The 14,484-nt window shown below is 37.8% G+C and overlaps 1 protein-coding gene across 8 annotated transcripts in view; it reads right to left on the bottom strand.

Moving 5' to 3' along the window:
- Positions 1 to 1,462: 1,462 nt before the first annotated feature.
- Rims1 (regulating synaptic membrane exocytosis 1) overlaps positions 1,463 to 14,484 on the bottom strand; it is a 472,082-nt gene continuing 459,060 nt past the window's right edge. For all 8 annotated transcript variants that reach the window (XM_050134523.1, XM_050134524.1, XM_050134525.1 and 5 more), the window contains 5 exons: positions 9,332 to 9,470; positions 7,921 to 8,033; positions 6,158 to 6,259; positions 5,203 to 5,342; positions 1,463 to 4,074 (listed from right to left, as the gene is read on the bottom strand). In XM_050134523.1, coding sequence (XP_049990480.1) covers positions 3,856 to 4,074; positions 5,203 to 5,342; positions 6,158 to 6,259; positions 7,921 to 8,033; positions 9,332 to 9,470 — 713 coding nt within the window. In that variant the 3' untranslated portion in view covers positions 1,463 to 3,855. The remainder of the gene's footprint in view (positions 4,075 to 5,202; positions 5,343 to 6,157; positions 6,260 to 7,920; positions 8,034 to 9,331; positions 9,471 to 14,484) is intronic.

The raw sequence follows: 14,484 nt of genomic DNA, 5'->3' as shown, positions 1-14,484 counted from the left end.
TTATTGCTCCCATGGTAGCGCCAGTCATGTAAGCAGCACATAGAAAGCTAAGATGGACAGGAATGCTTCAAAGAAGAATGATCTGGCTTCAGGTCCTTCCCGCCTGGGAATTAGCAGATTGAGGTCAAGTGCCGTCAGTGTGGTACACTAACAAAGTGAAGAATGGTTTATCGTGGTGGGAGCCTGAGTTGGTCTTGAGTTTGGATGTTGTCTGATCTCTTTCCTAAGCAGCAGCATCATCTCCTGCTCTTAGTGGATCTAACCTGCAGAGCTTGCTGTCCCAATCAGATGTCAAAGTAGTTCTTATAGAATGTCTGTGAGAGCCCAGCACAGTGCCATGGGATGCCTTTCTATATAAACTGACGCCATCAGGATTGGCTGTTTATGCAATCGTTTCTTTTAATAGACGGTAACTCTTCGAGGTGAGGCCATTGTTTTCTTTTTTGTGTTCCAAATATTTAATTTTACAACTTAAGTCCTATCTGTCCACTAATTATGAAGTCATGTATGTCAGCCTGAAATTTGAAGAAAGCCAGCAAAAATCCACTAAATCTTAACAAGTGTGCTTTTTAAAAGGCTTAGATTTTTTTTTTACTTTTTGAAATTATTATACAATTACATTATTTCTTCCTTTTTTTTCCAACCCTCTAAAGATTCCAATATGTTCCTGATCCCTCTTTCAAATTCATGCTCCCTTTTCTTTCAGTGTAAACCTGAAATAATAGGACATAGTAGCTTTTTCTGACTTGAAAGGAGAGATCTATTTTCTCTTCTGGTCTAGACAAAGAATCCTAAAGCTACCTTCAGCTGCCTCTGGTGTCAATGGCATGTTTGATGTCCACCCTCATCCAGCCATATGTTAATAAAAACATTTGAAACAGCTTCCCTGATAGTTTGTTGCCAATGGAACTGAATATAGCTTCAGCCTCCTTTCAATCTAACATAATAAATAATTTCCTCCTTTGTAGGACAATCAGTTAATCACTCCATGGGCAAAAGCCAATTATTTTAAAATCACAGACAAATGCTGGTGTGATATCTTAAGGTGCTTGTTTATGTCAGACATGATATTGATACCACAGGGTATATTTTTCCTAATTACATGGAAGTCAGTGTAGTTTAATCAGAGAAGTTAAGTCTCTTTTAACATCCAAATTATCTTATATATGAATATTAAAGGTATTATTTTAGTGACGGAATCAATGCAGACTTAGTTTATTTCAAGTCAGCCTATTTTAGGCAAGGTCCCATAAGCTAGGTAATGGGCTAGAAGGGAAAGACTGAGGGCAAGACACTATGACAAGAGGCGCAAGAATGGATACTTCAATATGTCATATAACTTGAAATGATTTGTCAACTGGACAACAGAGTTGCCTCTTTTATTAGCACATTCAAACAGCAGCAGAGAAAACAACCTTCATTCGATTCTTACTGAGATTTATTGTTTTTAATAACGCCACTTTTCAGAAGTATAGTCATGTGCTCACTTAGACAGGCTGACAAAGTGAATACTCATATTGTAATGCAAAGTACCTCTCAGGTCATAAGTTAAGACATATATAGTGCAGTGACAGGTCAATCAAACGCCCGCAGCAGACAGCAAACCCCAGCCTCCCTTTGCCCACCAACTGGCTCTCATTTTGCACCAAAGAACCCACAATGGAAAGCTGGCAAAACATAGAACACAGATGGCTACCGACTGACATGAAAAGTAAATTTTATTAAACATGTTTACATACATGAGTGGGAAGTTCATTTAAAAGCACAGGGGAGTGTTAAGACAAGTGGTCAAAATAGAAAGATTCTACCCAATTATAATCAGTGGGTCGTTGGCCACTAAGACAGAACGGAATCTAGTAGAAGTGCACCAATTGCTTCGGTTCTTCCTGCACAGCATGGTGAGTGGTGGTCAATCTGTGCCCTGTGGAATGATGGGCAGGAAATTCTGACATGTGGAAATCATAATAAATAATTCACTTGGTGCAGGCAGTATGTCTATGGATATTAAAACCTAGTGTGTACACAGTGTCTACATGTGTTACAGCCCCACGGGAGGAATCTACACCAAAATATTTATTAGAAGGAATTTGGTCCGTACTACATCACGTTTTCCAGAGGGTAAAAAATAAAGTCCATCTATAGACATTTCACCCCAGACCCACGTACTGAGTCTGGCTAAAACCTGCAAAATGTCTGTAACAAAAATGGATGGCTTAGATTTCTTGATTAGTTCAGTATATTAATTAACGAGCAAACTGTACAAGTACATGCAACATACAAGCTGGCCTATGTGGAGCTAACATACATTATTAAATAACCTTTTGTCTCTTTGCTTTTTTCTTTCTTTTTCATTTTTTTATACAAAATATGCATGCAGCTTTGAACAGCTCCAAGTCATGCTGCTCTAACTGTGAAATCACAAAAGTTGGAACGACTCATAAAAGGAGGGAGAGCATCATTGATGCAGCTGCAGGGCCAGGCGCCTGCAGCACATACACAGAGGGTCACAAGGGGGGGGGGTCCAAGGCCAAGAAAACCCAAATGAAGAATATGCAAATTGGAATTGGACTGTATTCTTTTGTTTCCCCCAAAGTAAAATCGTGTGCATTAAAAAAAAAAAATCAAGCTTTGTGCTTGCATTGACCTTAAAGAAATATAAACTAAAATCCAATAAGAACATTAGTTTAGTGCAGAGTATATGACCTGGAATTTCCAGGGCAATAGTAACCGGCTCATACCATGCTCTTTCCAGGGCAGAGGGGAGAGTCTACACTGAGGCATGGCTGAGAAGCCTGGGCATAGCTGAAAGTGTCTTAGGCTCAAATCCACTTTTAGTCACCATTTTGGGAAGTTGAGAGTATGGTTCCTACATGTGAGCATTTTTTTCCTTTTGCTATATGGAAGTAAAAGGCATTGCAAAATGGTTTCTGAAGCAATACTATGTGGCTAGCCTTCATCCCCAGCATTAGTTGCAGATCGACTTGAAAGTCTTTCATGTCAAGAATGAAAACATGAACAAATTATCTGGAATGCAAACAGATGTGCTCTTCACTGAAACGGGATTCTGTGACTACCAGTTTGGAAGGGGAGCTCTTTTTTGGGGGGTGGGGTGGGGAGGGGTTGTACATACAAGACTTGGAAGAACTGCGAACTGACTGCCCGTGATACCCTTCCCTGGCTTCACCTCACCCAGCTTTTGAAAACATCCGGGGGAAAATGCTACAGAAACTGCTTCAGCCCTTTTTTGGTGCTTCTGGAAAAAGAAAGGAAGGGCCTCTGTTATCACCACTAACCCTGTTATGACAAAGCAAAGGGGAAAAAAATACCAAAAAAAACCCCAAAAAAACAAAACCAAAACTATTAGAAACGACAAAGACAATGAAGACAGAAACAAAGATAAGGGGAGAAAAGAAACCAGCAAACAGCACACAGGTAACTAAAGCACACAGACAACTAAACAACCTTAAACACCAGGGAAGTAACCCTGCTTGTGGTCTGTGCGGAAATATGTGACGTATAACTTTTCAGAGTGAGAGTTTCCAGTTTGTTCTATTTGGTGTGTATGTGTGTGTGTGTGTGTGTGTGTGTGTGTGTGTACTGGACGTTTCCTCTTTTCCTATTTGCTGGAAGCATCAGTGACTCTCACTAGCATGTCTTCTCTCTGTAACCTGAATGACTGCCTTGTTCTGTCATATGAAGCCATGTTTTCAACAACAATTGGGACGTAATACCGAAAAACTACTACAGGCAAAACACAAGTTGATTGTCTGTCTTCAACAATGCTCTTGATCATGAAATATCTGGTTCTGATAATTATCCTGAAATGTGAAGTTTGGTTGGAAGGGTAAGAGTTTACTAGGATCGGATGCAGGGAGGCCCAGATGAACTCTCCAGAGATGATTGGGAAGCCCGACGGGTCAGGGGAGTGAGGGTGGGATCCACCAGTGATGACGGAGGGAACAATTTATACCATCCAATCACCATGCTGGACAGATCAAGTTCTTCCAACAAGATTTGAGCCACACCCATAAAGCATTTGTGGTCCATTCTTCCATAGTCACCCCAGACGATCACCTGTAGACAGAAACACAATGTAATTTGAAGTTCCTTTCTCCACACGTGAGAGGGTCACATCTCTCATTCTGTAAAAGTGTAGAAAAGGTAAAGGTTAAGACACAAGGCTGTCTATGAGAAAGCATGCAAACAAATATCTACACATATGTTTAAGTCAGTACTGCCCTTATGGGACTTTCATATAATAAATAATGATGAGTCTCTAAACACTTTTACTATTAACTACACTGGTGTCAGACAAGCCTTTCAGTACACACATTCTTGGGTTCTGCATTCCAATTTTTGGCTCATCTATAAATGTTTGGTTTTAAACCATTTACCCCTTCTGAACCCTGCTTTCTCAATGTACACTGACACATTACTTAATTTCTGTGATCCTAAAATATACTTTTATGATAGAAATAATGATATTTAGGGAACAAAGGTGTTAGAACCTTTAAAAGAGGTATATATGGAAGTACCTAACAACAGCTATTTGTTGGTTTCTATTCTTTTTCTTCTATAATCTTCCATTTTATGGCTTATATCTGATATTGAGTAATGTTCAATCAATCATTATTATCATTTTTGCCATGGTATCTTTCTATGTGTCTATCTACCTACTTGTCATCTATATCTAAGTTTATCTATCATCCGTCCATCCATCCATCCATCCATCTATCTTATCTATCTATCTATCTATCTATCTATCTATCTATCTATCTATCTATCCATCCATGTCTATCTCTATCTATAACCTATCATCATCTTTCCATCTATCATCAGCCTATCTACCCATCTATCATCAGCCTATCTATCATCAATATTACCTACTATCCAACTCTGTATCATCTATCTTCAGGATGGCTATGTATCAAGAAGAGAAAAAAAAGTGACAAAGAGGTCAAGGTTTGGAGAGGGTAGAGACAAGGAGGGAAAGAGAAAGACATTAATTTTGTTTCTTTCCACTACATATATCACATATTGATAACACTATAGATACTGCATTATAAATTGACCAGTTTATATATGTCTACCTAATGACATTAGTAAATTAGGCTTTACTGAATTGCTTCTCCTCAGTGCTATCCATATCTTTAGCTAGACCAATAGATATCACCATAACCAGCCAAGAAATGTGTTACTGACCTGAAGAACTTTACCCTGTGGACTTTCATCAAAAACAAGGGACTGCTGATACAAAGGGTCGAGAGTTTTCCGTGCAATTCTTGTCTTCTTTTTGGCAATACAGGCTCCATTTTCCAAAAGATAGACTTTCACATAGGGTGCTAAACAAAGGTGAGTAGACATGTAAGAATGTATTGCTCGAACTAACTCTGTTTTTATGAGTTGATGCCTCATTGGATACTTGGAGACTTTTATTATATAGACATTTTCATAGGTCTAAAAACTCTACTCCTTATAATCCACACATACATCACCACTACTGTGTCTTTCCTCATTTCAAAGAAATGTCCATTCAGTGGTCTTGACTCCTTTACGTAAGTCAGGGCTGGCATTACAGTGCAGGTAAACATCTTAAATCTTAATGTTTTGTGTTTTCTTTTGTGGTTTTAGGTATGCAGAAAAACTATGTAGCACAAAGAATGGCTATAATTACATTTTTTTTTTTTGGAAAATAACAGTATTTTCCTAGTACTTTTCAACAAAGTAATTGTGAAAACAAAACCCAGATCCTTTTTTATAAAATCAAATATCACAGAAAATTGCTTTTTAAGGAAAATGATTGCTTAAAGCAAAATCAAGCTTCAAATGCATTATTTTCTCACCCTTTAGCTAAGATCAATTATAAAGCAACACATTTTTCAAGATTTTCCATAGTATTTAAGTATTTCCCAGGGACTGGAGAGATGGGTCAATAGTTAACAGCCCATACTCCTCCTGCAGAGGATCCAGGATCAGTTCCTAGAACTCACAGGGCAGCTCACAACAACCTGTAATTCCTGTTCCAGGAGTTTCAGCGCTCTCTTCTGGCTCCTCTGAGCACTGCATGGGTGTACAGAGGTGCATGCAAATCAACATGCGCATTAAAATAAATACAGTCAAGAAAAGTCCAGTCCACATCAGTGCTACTTTTCCTTACCAGGGGTAGACTTGGAGCCAGGCTTTTGTGTAAGGCTCCGGGCTCTGATAACTTCAACCTCCAATTGGCCCTTTTTATCCTCCATTCCGATTTGGATATCACCTGAAAGTGAAGACAGAAGAAAATCGCAGCTTCTGTTCAAATCATGAGACAAGGAAAAAAAATGGAGGAACCTTGGTAGATGCTGAAGTGTGATTTCTGGGATGGTTAATATGAACACCACAATATTATCCCAGCCAATGATGTACTGGTACCAAACTTCTACCAGCACTGTACGGCATCTAAATGTTGGGGACTAATATGATGCATATTTTGTAAAGCTATTAAATTAAGTACGCTTTTCTTTATTCCAAAATTATTGTAAGTTTTATAAAACTGTGAATTAATATAGGATTTCATCAAATGTGCTTCTATATGTTAATATGGGTATTTTCTTCTTGATTAATGAGGTTAATCACATTCTTTTTTCAGGTATTAAATCAACCATGCATTTGTGATAAGAAGTTGGTTGTATTATCATTACTTTTAATATTAACATATTTGTGTTGTTTGAGTTTGTAAAGACTTTTTGGAAATATGAGTTAGGGGGGAAACTACTTTGGGATATATTGCATGAGAGAAGAATCTATTATCAATTAAAATCAGACTTCTGGTTTGGGAATTGTTTTTAATCATTGAATTTTAAAATATGGCTTCTATCATATGCTCTCTTCCCTCATTCTGGAACAATGATTATATAAACTTTAGAATTATTTTTTCCCTCTCCATATCTTCCTAGTTATACTTTTCATTCTCCTGTTTCTCCAATTAATTCTTATACCCTCTCATGGCTTATCCTGCAGTTAATCATTTTCCTCCCTGGCTTTTCTAAAATAATGCAATCTTTCAATTCTTAACTTACTTACATTTCTTAGTTCTAGAAAACTCAGTTTTTTTTTAAAAAAATCATTTCATTATAATAAGATTTCTCAAATTTATTCTTTACTCCTTGAGCCATATAATCTTTGAAGGATTTATTTTTACTTTGTGTATGTGTGAACGTCCTGTGTGGGGTTATAGTTATGTATGCCTTGTGACCTGTGAGCCCATAAGAATGTGCTGGATCCCCTAGAACTGCAGTTACAGCCACAGAATATGGGTTCTGAGAACTAGGGTCCTCTGGGAGGGCAGTGAGTGCTTTAACCCCTGATATCCCTCTCTAATTTTTTTCAGCCTACCTCTTTAACTTTCATATATGGATTCAGTTTGAGTTGACATCTATTTTTTACTGCTTTTGTATTTAAAAGCAATGTTTCCTTTTCTATTTTTGTCTGGTTATCTGTGCTTGATACCTGTTGATTGTATTTACAATATTCTTTTCACAAAAATATGTCATTTTTTTTATAAATTATTTACTTTTTTTCATAAACTGTGTGCAATCTCTGATCAGTTTAGTGAATGGTTTAGGTAATTCTAATTCCTCATTTCTAAATATCCTCCCATTTTACATCCAACTTGCCTATATTTTTAAAGTAGAGATAAACCATTTCATCTGAACCAGGAAAAGGGTGGTCACCAGACCATACTTCTTTCAATCATTTGTTGTTGATTTTGTTCCTTACTGTTTAAGCTTGTGTTTTGTGAATCCTAACACAGAACTGCGTTGCATTCCTTCAATGTCATGTATGCTTTATGTTTGAGAATAGTAAACTTTCATTTGTAATACTACTATACAATTCTAAATGACCTTGTCAACTATAAAACTTTAGAAGAATAATCCTTACCCATGGCAGGGGTGGCGAGGGTTTGGCGGCCAACAAGCTGAGCTGGCCCCAGTCCATCAAGGAAATCACTGAACTGACTGTCGGGTCCTACTCGAACTCCAGGGAATATTAAGCTACAGCAAACAAAAGAGAATAAACATAATTTAGACTTCTCCTCTTGGCGCTTTGTAAACAGTTCTGATCAGCAGATACACCCCGGTTGTTTACTCATGATACCTATGAGTCAAGCAGATGAGCCTCAAGAGCTATTGAAGGGAGCTTTCGAATTTCACCTTAAGGCCCGAGGCTCCATTCAGGAGCACTCTCTAACAATTTTTAGTATGTCAACTGTTCTAGATATTTATAATTTAATATCATTAGCTTCATATGTTTATTCATGAGCATTAGATGATGTGAATGCAAAATCTTTAAACAGCTGCTTGTACATTTAATAAATATTATTGGAAAGTACAAATTCTTCTTTACAATCAAAACATTTAATGCCTTCAATTTTGAAAATTTGTACTTATCATTACTAGTGTGTGTGTGTGTGTGTGTGTGTGTGTGTGTGTGTGTGTGTGTGTGTGAACGCAGGCATGGACATGCCATTGCCGTGGCTGTGTATAGAGGTCAGAGGACAACCTTCAGAAACCGGCTCTTCCTTTACACCTTCAAACTCAGGTCACAAGGCACATATATTCCCTACAAACCTACCTTACAGACTGTAATTTATCAAATTTGAGTTTTTTTTAAGGGGGTTAAATGCTGGTGACTGTAATTATGAAAAACTTGTAAGTGGTTCATCTCTTGCAATCTCACGAAACGTTAGTGACTAAAGCACGTAGTTCTAACCCCAAAGTTCTTAAGCATGTGAAAATGCTGATTTTGTTAAGTAACCACACAACTTAGTAAACGTTCTCACAAATAAAAAAAATGTTCTTATACACTTTCAGAGATACCCAATTTTAGAATTAAGAAGCTTTGATTGGGAAAATTGAGGTAGAGTCCTTTTTCTTTTATGCTGAGATAAGAATGAATTTTTGTCATTTTAAAAACAGGAAACCGCAAATTCTTCTAGGTAAAAACATGTCAGGTTCACAGCATCATAAAGCTCAGAAAAGCTTGGAGAGAAATTGGGGATTCAGAAATCACTTTCTCGCATCTAAATATTCATTCTGCTTCTGGTGGCAGAGCTAGGCCGTATGTTTCCTATATGAAAAATAAAGTCGTTAAACGTGGCAGTTCCATACTATCTGTTCAGTGAAGGACAGCACTTTCTTCCTTTGATACGTTTCATAATGTGTCCGCCTGTGTTTATAGAATGTCAGGCTAGAAACAGACGGTGAAACTTCGGGTTATGCAAATAAGTGACACATCAGGACATCCTAAACAATCCATATCCCTAGGTGCCACGCAGCAAGACGCCACTCACTTCCCCTCGGAGCTGTAACTGTTGATGCTGCCGTCCGTGGACTCTCGGCTCGGCTGTCTCACCATCTTCCGCATTTCGGCTGCCATTCCCGTTTCCGTACTCCGCTGGATGGTACTTTTTAACTTCTTGTGGCCCGACTCTGGTCGGAAAGAATAGAAACAAGCACCAAGTTTTACTCTGCCAGCTTTGCCCTGAATATCAACTGACTCTGTGAAAGCGATAGTTACTTCTCATTAGCATTAAAAGTTTAATAAGAACAGCCGTGACCTAAGAGAATAAATCTCTCTCGGAAGAGTTCTTTCCTTGAGAGGTTAGCAGTAGGTACAACAGCCCACAGCGCCAGGCGTGTCCCGCGAGCATCTCTGACCCTGTGAACGGAAGTGAACTACTGTAGTACAGCTATGGCAACTTCATTGAAAAGAATAGATCTGGCACTGGATTGCTACATGGAAAATAATACCGAGCAATTGCATGGGTTACTCCTAGTCTGAAACAGTACAACTGTGTGGAAGTAGATCTAAAGAAAGGCCATATCCTACAAACATGAGAATTCCCAAAATGAAAAACCGGATAGTATTGGTGCATCCACGTATCAAGAACCTTCATATAAAGAAATAGTAATTATTCGGTTTCTTTGATGATTTTTACAATACCTTAATTTAGGCTATCTAACCTGGGATAGGATATGGGTTACCTAATCAGGTAGAACAGGTGTAAACGATCTTCATTCTAAAGAATCATGACTCTCTCCAGCTTTCTGCTTCAGCCCTACGACCTGCCTGGCATCGAGGGGGAGTTGTTATCATTTGAACTGTATACCAGCTCATTTCCATTTCCTTTTTTCTAAGGTAGCGTTTTATTGTATAGCTCATGTTGTTTTTGTCATCCTGAGGTGGCACTGGCCAGCTTTGAGCTCCCAACATTCCTGCTTCAGCCACCACATGTTGATATTTTACACATGTGCCACCACACCAGGCTCATTTCAGTTGTTCATAAACTAAATTCAGAGCAATGTCTCTGATCCCTGTGCAATGCATTACCCAGTATTTTACTCATAGCTTGACAATGAAGATCTAAAATGTTTACTGTTTTACATACAATCAATGCCTAAAGTTAAGACAAACTACAAAGCTATTTTTTTCCATAGACAAAGTCCATTTACATTTCTGCTTTACCATTTCGTGTTGTATAATTTAAGACTCATTAGAAACATATAAGTACTTTTCATATATAAGATATGCATATATACGAAAATACTCATTTGCCATTATCTTTCACAAATATGAGTATTTAAGTACACTCTTAAATACATCACATAAATGGTAACATTTACCCTCTCATTTTGGTCACTGTGTCTCTAGCATTTTGTATCATAAAATATAAAATAAACTTATATAACACTTATATAGTATACTACATATTCTTATAGATACTTTTGGTAGATTTATTACATTTTTTTACTGCTCACTTTCTTATTGCTATTTTTGCTAAACAGAATGTATGTATATTACAAAGTGTTAAGTATTACAGAAATAGCAAACATTGAAGATGGTCTTTATCTCCTTGTCCGACTTCTGGATTCTTCTCTTGTGCCGTATCCGTCATAAAACTTCCATCTACTTGCTGTTATTTTGCAGTTAAATCAATATCTGGGAGTGCAGATGATACGTGAGTGGTGCTCACTGCCATCCCTCTTGTCAAGAAGGATACTTTTTCTTTCTTTATTTTATTTATTTATTAAAGATTTCTGTCTCTTCCCCACTGCCGCCTCCCATTTCCCTCCCCCTCCCCCAATCAAGTCCCCTTCCCTCATCAGCCCAAAGAGCAATCAGGGTTCCCTGCCCTGTGGGAAGTCCAAGGACCACCCACCTTCATCCATGTCTAGTAAGGTGAGCATTCAACCTGCCTAGGCTCCCACAAAGCCAATACGTGCAGTAGGATCAAAAAAAAAAAAAAAACCCATTGCCATTGTTCTTGAGTTCTCAGTAGTCCTCATTGTCCGCTATGTTCAGCAAGACCGGTTTTATCCCAAGCTTTTTCAGATCCAGGCCAGCTGGCCAACAATGGGCTATTACACATTCTAGCATGCCATTTTCTCATTACAGCCAATATAACACATTAAAATGTTAGCATTGTTGTGTTAGATAGCAATGCAGATTTCAAACTAAACTATGTCTTCACTTATAGGCATTCCAATTATGATAGAGAAGTTTTTACAGAATAAACCCCAAGGAATTGAAATGCTAGTGATCGCCATTGTAATTTCTGAACTGTCCTTCAAGAAAGGACGTGGCATTCACAGTGCTACAAACACTCACAGCCATGTCCCAATTTTCCCACCTGAGACACAGGAGTTCTTTTCTTATTTCCCCTTTTGGGTCTCTTGTTTAATCCCACGTGACTTATTTTTATAGAACATGTCTACTAACTGAGGACAGGAACTTCATTCATGGCCACTGTAACTACTCTTGCATTCATTTGTTTATATACCATGCCTACTACTTAGGTGTGGTTATTTAAAAAATTAGGGTGTTGTTAGAACATCTCTCGTTTATGCCTATGAATTGGTTAGATCCCACTTCAGAGATAGGAGAAAGCCATGGGCATACAAGTTGAATGAATACTCTAATCCAAAAAGTATAACCACCTCAAAACTCCCAAGCTTTATGGGTGCTGATATGATGTTACAAGCAAAAAATTCCTATGTGATAGGGCATAATCAAAATAGAGGTGGACAAAAAGGGCTTCAGGGTAGGGGAAGTAAGTTTTCTTCAAGAATTGGTCCCTGGCATGTCAATCAAACTCCAGAAGATAGCCCACACCACGAGCATATGAACAGCCCAAAGAAGAATCAGTGGGCTCTAAAAAATAGAGAAAATATGAATTTGGAGAGGGGTGCGAGTGGGATATGGGGAGGAGTATGCGGTAAATATAATTAATATACACTGTATGCATATATGAATTTCTTAAAAATTATTTAAAGTATTATATTAAAGTTTCCAGAGTATGAGTAGAATGTACATGAAACATGAATAAATTTCATGTTTATACTTAGTCCCACCCTTAAGATCTAATTATGTATTTGTAAAAACCACAAAATGTGTAAAAACAAAACACCTTATATGAATGATGTTTGGTCTGTACTATCAAAGTGTCAAGAGAAGTGAAGTTATGATGATTGTTTACCAAGGGCTTGTGAGGTAATATGGTCAGGGTGGAGTACCAATTCATAGTGAAATAGAGCCCTAGCGGAGACTGTAAATGGTGAGGTTCTATTGGGAGCTGGAGGAAAAACTGTTAAGAGGATTATTAGTGGTAGTCTCAGGTTACTGTAATTTTTCATTCTTTCATCCTTCAATCAGTAATTGCTTACAAAAACTTTCCTATGGTCATACTCAATCCGAGATGTGAGACACATTAAAACTATAAATGTTCTGCTACCATCAAGACTACATTGTACTTTGCGTACACAAGAGAAGAAAACAACCAAGATATATTATCGGAGCTAATAGGTGTTATGAATTAAACACTGGACAGAGTAAGGATACAGATAGCGGTGGGGTGGAGCAGCAGTGACTTTATCTGCAAATCCACGAAGGAGAAGGGGAGTTCCATACTGTATGGTGGGTCGTGGAAACAGCGTCGGGGAGGCTGAGCATGCTGGTGAGCAGTCTGCAGAGATGGTTTGTACAGTAGCTCTCAGGTCCCTGAAGTTCTCTTTTGATGATGATGTTGACTCTGGCCCAGAGATCTGCTGCCACAGATCTCAGGACTCCATGGGTATCTGATTATCCAGGTAACCGAGTTGTTGACAGCCCAAACGTGATTTTTTTTTTTAAAATCTACTAAACACAGGTTAAACTATTTAAACATAGGTTTAAATATTTAACACCTGTTATACGTTTGTTTGGCAGATGTAAAGAAAAAACTTTAGAAATGAATAACCTTTATTGTTTGTACTCTCACTTACAAATTTTTATGCACTTGTGTGTCTGAGTGTATGTGTCATGTATGTGCAGTGCCCACAGAGGTCAGAGGAAAGAGTTAGAATCCCTGGAACTGGATTTACAGGCAGTTGTGACGATACAAGAGTCGCGAGTGCAACTCAGGTCTCCTAGAAGATTAGAGTGAATTCCTACTGATGAGCCACGTTCCAGCTCTAATTTGTTTCCAATTTTAAACCGACATATCCATCTTTCTAAAAGCAGGGCATAACTCTAGAAACTTTTAGGGCTCTTTTAAACTCAATAATTTTCATATTGTATAAATATGAAATAAATATTGTGTAAATACATTTATATATTATAAACTTTGGAGAAAGAAAAATATTACATTTAAGAGGTAAGTTATTAAATTTTTATATTCACCCAATCCTGTAAACTCGAATAATGCTTTTATAATTTTCAAGTCTTGTGTAATTCTTAGGCGGGAAGCCAGCCAAAGAACTGACACCCACTGGTTGACTTATTTATATTAACAAATATCAACAAAAAGATGCCATTGGACTGAGCCTGAGAGAGGCCTGACTAGAAGCTAAATAAGCAGTTTCAGCTTTGATTCTGCCTTGTTCAAATTCATAACAGCTATCAGGGCTTAATGTTAATTTAGAATGTAAGAGCTGGAGGGATTATTGTCTTATGTTTAAAGAGGTTGTAAATAGACAGAAAGGTAATCCAGGCAAGAACACTGTGCAGTATTTATTCTGGGCCCAGTCTCTTTTCGATGCTGGCATATAGCCAGGAATCAAGAGAGAGAACCTGGTCCTAACAGGGCGCACGTTCTAGAAGTCACAGCAACTTGTTTAAATCACTTGAGTTAGCAGTAAATGTATGGCTAGAAACCCAGGTTTCGGAATCTCAGGATTGTGAACATTCTGTCATACCACAGTTTAGGAAAGGATGAAGTCTGGCCTTACCTGCTTTGTAAAAAATAAATGGTTTTGCTGTAGATAGTTTTGTATATTCTTTCATATATGTATTTCCATATTTCTCTGTGAACCTGCTAAAATCCCAGTCTGCATAGGCATAAATGCATTCAATCATCTGCACTGATAGCATCCATATATTATATTTTGTCACTATTAACATCTAATGAGGAATTATTCACCTGGTAAAGATATGCAGTCACCTTATCCAATTATGGCATGATTTTAT

Source organism: Alexandromys fortis, unplaced genomic scaffold, assembly GCF_014885135.2.
Source record: "Alexandromys fortis isolate MF-2015 unplaced genomic scaffold, M_Fortis_MF-2015_v1.1 scaffold_20, whole genome shotgun sequence".
In the NCBI taxonomy this organism is placed as follows: domain Eukaryota; kingdom Metazoa; phylum Chordata; class Mammalia; order Rodentia; family Cricetidae; genus Alexandromys; species Alexandromys fortis.
The sequence above is the reverse complement of the archived record's forward strand: the minus strand, read 5'-3'. Positions and strand labels throughout refer to the sequence as shown.